Source organism: Syngnathoides biaculeatus, chromosome 2 (genome assembly GCF_019802595.1).
Source record: "Syngnathoides biaculeatus isolate LvHL_M chromosome 2, ASM1980259v1, whole genome shotgun sequence".
Lineage (NCBI taxonomy): Eukaryota > Metazoa > Chordata > Actinopteri > Syngnathiformes > Syngnathidae > Syngnathoides > Syngnathoides biaculeatus.
Genome location: NC_084641.1, coordinates 22,099,978 through 22,106,119, shown reverse-complemented (window position 1 = coordinate 22,106,119; position 6,142 = coordinate 22,099,978). Strand labels below are relative to the sequence as shown.

Here is a 6,142-nt window from a genome sequence, read left to right as displayed (position 1 = left end):
TTTGACACCGAAAGAGCCATTTGAACCCGGTTTCCACGGAAAAGAAAACACTGGGAGCCGCACATCTAAAATGAAGAAAAAAAAAAACTTCTACTACTTTACCGCAGCATGTTTCTCCATTGGCTTTGCCGGGCTTGAAAGTCGCTCAAAATAGACGGCGTTTCAGCGGGTATACCCGCTTCCGCAGTGTGACGTCTATTTTGAGCGACGAAAAAATAATATCAAATAATTTAATTAATATTTTAATATTTCAAGATCACAATCTTCAAATTTAGAACTAAAATAATATAAAAACTAACACAAATAAAACGCACTTCAATTAAATACAAAAAAATTTTTTTAGTAATTTATTTTCCCAAGCCAATCAGAGCCGCATTATAAGGATGAAAGAGCCGCATGAGGCTCCGGAGCCGCGGGTTGCCGACTGCTGATCTAGGGGGACAGCGAGGGGAAATGAATTGCAGGGAGCGTGTGACTCCAGAGGGGGCGGTAATGCGACATTGGTAACGTATGAGCAGCCATAGTTCACCGAGAAGAAGGTGGCCCGGCAAGGCCGACTTTGTTGTTTCTTCTTCCGGGCCAGACCTGTCTCTCACAAACAAGGCAAAATGTTGACCCGGCTGGCACGTCTCGGGCCAGTTTTGACACCCTTAAGCACTCGTATGCCGATTCGGTGCGTATCTCAATCGAAGCAGAGCGGCGCTGCCGGTGCGACCGCTGTGACCGAGATGCCGCAGGCTGCACCGAGTGGCAGCCATGGCGAGGTCAGCCGTTTTGTCAAGGTGAGTTTCTCTCATTTTACGCACTTCGTCTTCATTCACGCTTACTGCACAAACAACAAGATTTCTATATGTTACAATCGATTGTCTTGTTGCTGTAGATAATGTTAATGTCACAAATCATTCCACATTCACCAGTGCAAACCGTAGGCTGCTTTAAGCCTGGTGAAGAAGTGGACAAATGAACCAAAGTTAGAACTTCAAGACTATTTAGAATTCACAGATTGGAGTGTCATTGAAACTTCATCTGCCAGCCTAGTTGAATACACAGACCGTTACACAGTATCAGTATAGTGTATCGGTTTCTGTGAACCAGCAACGATATTTTGCACGTTCAATTACAACAAATTGTGGTTCACTGCCAAGCTAAAGACGACAGCGATCGAAGTTTTATAATACTGTTTTCGACCACGTGACTACATCCGGGGCACCTGGCCGTGTTGGATGGGTCCACTCTACTGACGCGCTGTTCACTCCAATGCCTTTGCATATAGACCAGAGTTACAGAAATGTTCGGACGACTGTTAAAAGTGACGCATGTTGGCTAAAAAGACTTTGGAAAGTTGTAGGTGCTCATTAGATGTTGTTTCAAGAAACTATTACAACAAGAAGTGTGCTTTGATCAACAATAGATCCATATGCCTTGGAGAAACACAAATGGAGCACACAACTGTGGACGTCGGTAACCTATCCAGACGTCGTCAACTATTTCCCCTTCTTGACGAGCGCTTATACCGTGGACCAACTAAAGAATTACAAAAGTCTGGAGGCCTACAACCAATTCATCAACGGCTAGGCTAGGTTTGTGATTCAGCGGTATCCATTGTAAGCAACCCATGTCTCCACACTGCTAAAGTTAGTTTACCACACAATGCAATTTAAATATGTACTGCGGGATTATAGTCAGCGTTGTGTTAAATTATGTTGATTATACCAACGAAAGAGGTGTGGATTATTATTTTCCCCGTTGTTACCAAGAGGGAGAGAGAGAGGTTCGACCGGGACAAGTCCCAAGTGGAGCCCGCACCTTTTTCTCCACTTCCACAGCTACATTTTTAACTCGACTCACGAAACAGCTAGCGGTGCGGTAACCCGTTTTTGCAAACTTATTCTAATGAAACAGAAAATACTGATTTTGGAGACATGCAGTGGATTTACACACGAGTATTGTGCTTGGCTGCTACATCGGCTCTACTAATATGAGACAGCCACAGTTGTCGCCGTTTGGTTGCTAATTGCACCGTTTTCTCGCACTGGTTCTTGATCACAGCTGGCAGTCGAAAGAAAGATGCTTTTCAATGCACGTTTGAGCAACAGATAACATAGCAGTGCACCCCATTCATATGGCTTTCTGAAACGATTCCTGGTTAGTTACGTGTGTTTACGTGAATTCACCAAACCAAGATGGCGCTCACATTCTAACTCGGAAGGTGTGTGATGGCACTCGAAAACAGTCTATTGCGTCAGAAACCAGCTAACTAAAGAATTTAACGTCGCAAAGAGAAGCTATGCAGAAAAGTTTGAAAAACTGTTCACGGCAAACAAATCCAGGTCGATCTGGGGTAGATCACAATAGCTAACTAACTACAAGCAAACCCCCTCCCGTCAGAGAACTATAAAGGACTAGATGACAACTTATACAACTATCGCTGATTTGAAAAGGAACACTTTCACACCCACCCAGCCATATCACCAAGCACCACCCCACCTCTGACTTTTGCATTGAACAGGATGTGAGATGCTCTCTTCAAACGACAAAAGGTCAACAAAGCGTCAGGGCCAGACCTCGTGTCCCCATCCTTCCTCAAAGTCTGCTTTCTCAAGTGTTCAAACATATCTTTAACGAATCACTGGAACTGCGTCAAGTACAATCCTCTTTCAAACACTCCACAATCTTAGTCCCCAAGCAACCTGGGGTCTGAATGACTACAGGCCTGTCGCCCTGACATCTATGTTCATGATGCCCCTTGAATGGCACGTGCTGGACCACCTCAAGAGCGTCACAGGACCCCTGCAAGAATCCCTGCACAGTTTGTCTACCAAGTAAACAGGTCTATGTATGACAGCCACCATTTGGACTGCACTTCATTCTAGAACACCTTGACGGGACAGAGACCTACGCGAGAATGCCATTTGTGTACTTCAAGCTCTGTGTTTAACACTATCATCCCTGAAGTCCTCTCCACCAAGCTTCTCCAGTTCAATGTCTTGCCTACCATCTCTCAGTGGATTTACAGAGGGTCAGGCTGGGGGACACCACCTCATCCACATGCAACACCATCCATAGGGCGCCCCAAGGTTTGGTCCTCTGTCCACTGCAAAAACATTGTTGGTTGCCTCCTACCCACCCTTGAGAACTTTCACACTGCTTGTTACTGCTGCAATTGTACCGTACGTTGCTGGTTTACACTGATGTATTTTTAATAAATAATCATTTTTGGACAAATGAAATAAAATTTGATCATTTTCACAAACCACCCTTGATGATCTTTCATGGTACACCAGTTGGGAATCAATGACTATAGTCATTTTGGAAAACATCTCGTTGTTGGTGTACTGCAGTTTTGTGTTCAAATTGTGATGTACTTACTGTGGGATTTACTGAGAGTGAGACAGGTTTCTTGACAAATGTCTTAATAGATTCTGAATTATTGTTTTTACAGAATCCAGATTACCATGGCTTTTCCAGTGACCCGGTGGTTGATGTATGGAACATGAGAGTGGGCTTCTTCTTTGGCATTTCTGTTTGTCTTGTCATTGGAGGAACCTTCGTTCATTACTTACCAGACCATGGGTAGGTTCCTTTTATTGTATTTTTTTGCTATTTCTCAGGTAATATTATGATTATTAGGCTTCAAAAGGTCAAGAATTGGAACATTCTACTACTGAGTTTTTCCTCCGAGCAAAGAGAAACTGACAGTCACTGTGGGCTCAGCCAACAGGCACAGTGACCCCTTCATGTGGGGAGCTGAGCAGCCATGACAAGCCGTCACACTCAATTGGGAAAGAGAGGCTTTCACTTTGGGGTTGTCTTTCTAGTATAGAGCTTGTGCATCTATGTCATAAAATAACGTGACTTTTGTTTACCTCGCCATATTGCTGGTCAAGCTAAGCATTGCTCAATGCTAAGTCAATTGGAGTCTACGTGAAAATACGTCTTATAGCACAACGCCCAGAGTTTTCTCCGGTACCGTTGTGATAATAAACGAAGGAACGAACGAAAAATGAGAGACACCTGGCATAGAGGACCCATACTTAATGCCGAAGTCGATATTTTCGCCGATAAGAAATTGGACTGTTAATTCGCTTCCGCTTTTCTTGGACAACTGGATCTACACATGGATCTGGTGAGTTAAGTCGTCGAGATTTACACAGAAAAGTTTGAAAGTGTCTAAAAGTTTGGACGCATACTTTGTTGCTGGATCTGTTCTCATCAGGAATAAATCCCAAATAGTGACGGTTTCGACGGCTCGTGAACGTGGAAGTGTGTTCGGCAACACGTTAACCTTTGCTGGAATCCATCAATCTTTTCACCTCAATACAAATACCAATATGTAAATAAATGACTCACGGTTTGACACAAACTCACAGTTCTGAGGAGCCAGGTTTAAATCCCGGCCCCGCCTGTGTGTAGTTTACATGTTCTCCCTGTGCCTTCTCCAGGCTCTTCAGTTTCCTCCGACATCCCAAAAACATGCAACATTAATCAGACACTCTAACTTGCCCCAAGGTTTGATTGTGAGTGCGACCGTTATTTGTCTCCTGCCCGTTGAGAGCTGGGATATGCCCCAGCACTCCCGCGACCCTTGTGAGGATAAGTGGCTAACTAAATGGATGGATGGAAAATAGCAACATGGGTAATTCGCATTATTCAGGAGTAGTTCTGCAAATGTAGACATTAGCTCATAATAGCTAACATAAGCTACTTGTGGGATCTTTTGACACGAATGCCTCCGAGGCATCAACCAGAAAGGTATGAAGGTGACGCCACACCGTGCGCATATACTCTTGAACCAGTCTGTGGACCACGTGTTTGAAGATCGTGGCTCAAAGATTATCCATTGCACCGCAAATGTTTACCCTAACGTAGGATCACAGATTCCCGTTTTATTTTGGCCATATTCCATTTTTTTTTGTGTGTGTGGTTAGGAGCAGTATTTGGGATATTAAAATGGATGTGTCCTTCATTTTATCCCACTCATTCTCTTATTCATTTTCTCAATATTTGTGTTACAGGATGCGGCAGTGGGCCAGAAGGGAAGCAGAACGTCTGATCCTCCAGAGGGAAAAGGAGGGTTTGCCTCTGATTGATGAAAACTACTACGACCCCCAAAAAATTGTTCTTCCCAATCCTGGAGAGGAGTAGAGTGAACTTACTGCATTTCACAAATCTTGTATTTCACTATTAGAAAATAAAATGTAAACTGTTGGATTCTGTAAATAAAATGCATAGGCCGTGCTTCTCAAAGTGAATCAAACAAAATTATTTTGAATCCTGAACACCTTTGGTATGAAGTGTGGGGCAGAGACTGCGAGCCAGGTCCTCTCATCCAACCTCAGTGTGTGACCTCGCAAATGTTCTTCTGAAAGAATGGTTTTAAAATAAAAAGTCCCATGAAAACACACACTAAAGAAATGCGTGGAGAGATGTCGGCAGATGGCAGTATTGTGTATATGCTCACAAAACCCCTTACTCTTTGGAAGATTTATTTTGAGCCGGTGCTCCCACCCAAGGTAGGTTTGTGATAATGTCACCACAGTCCCAGGATTCCCTTTTCCTATGATGTCATAACTCTTAGATGAATCGGATAAATTAACGATAGAAAAAAAACTTCAGGCTTCACCTATCACCTGTGTTCTCCGACCTCTATGACACACAAGATGGCGGACATCGCAAGGCTTGACGGGTAATTGGAAACCCATCAATTGCAAACACACACTGGCAATATGTGGGATATTGATTACGAACAAAAATAAAATGATTGCCCTCATCGTTTTACTTTTGAGAGGGGTGCACACGTATATTATATCTACAGAATTCATGTTGTTTAAGAAGGGTTAACTGGCGGCTGAGTGAGTCCATGGCGGTCTGACGAGGTAAATGCAAAGCGAAACGTTCATGAACGTGAAATATTAAGTATAGAACCACAAAAAATATATAGCCAATGCGATGAAGGGAGTGACATGCATATCTATAATATAAAATACTGTATGGAAAAAATAGAAATGAAAATGTACAAATATAAATAGTTAGTTCTTTACAAGGGCTACACGTGGTTATGCAGAGACGAAAAAGCTTCAAATTTAAATACAATAATGTACATTTTAAAACCTCACATAGGCTATCGTCAGACGTTGCAATG

General features: G+C 43.0%; 1 protein-coding gene across 1 annotated transcript; it reads left to right on the top strand.

The window, feature by feature from the left end:
• Window positions 1-411: 411 nt before the first annotated feature.
• Window positions 412-5,247, top strand: ndufb11 (NADH:ubiquinone oxidoreductase subunit B11). Its single transcript, XM_061809292.1, has 3 exons — window positions 412-782; window positions 3,443-3,573; window positions 5,016-5,247. The coding sequence occupies exons 1-3, from the start codon at window positions 609-611 to the stop codon at window positions 5,143-5,145; spliced, it is 435 nt and encodes a 144-aa protein (XP_061665276.1). The 5' UTR covers window positions 412-608; the 3' UTR covers window positions 5,146-5,247.
• The last annotated feature ends 895 nt before the right edge of the window (window positions 5,248-6,142 follow it).

Coding starts and splice junctions, on each gene's coding strand:
- ndufb11 (XM_061809292.1), top strand. CDS start 609: ATGTTGACCCGGCTGGCACGTCTCGGGCCAGTTTTGACACCCTTAAGC. Junction 783..3,442: donor AGGTCAGCCGTTTTGTCAAG/GTGAGTTTCTCT, acceptor TTGTTTTTACAG/AATCCAGATTACCATGGCTT. Junction 3,574..5,015: donor CATTACTTACCAGACCATGG/GTAGGTTCCTTT, acceptor TTTGTGTTACAG/GATGCGGCAGTGGGCCAGAA.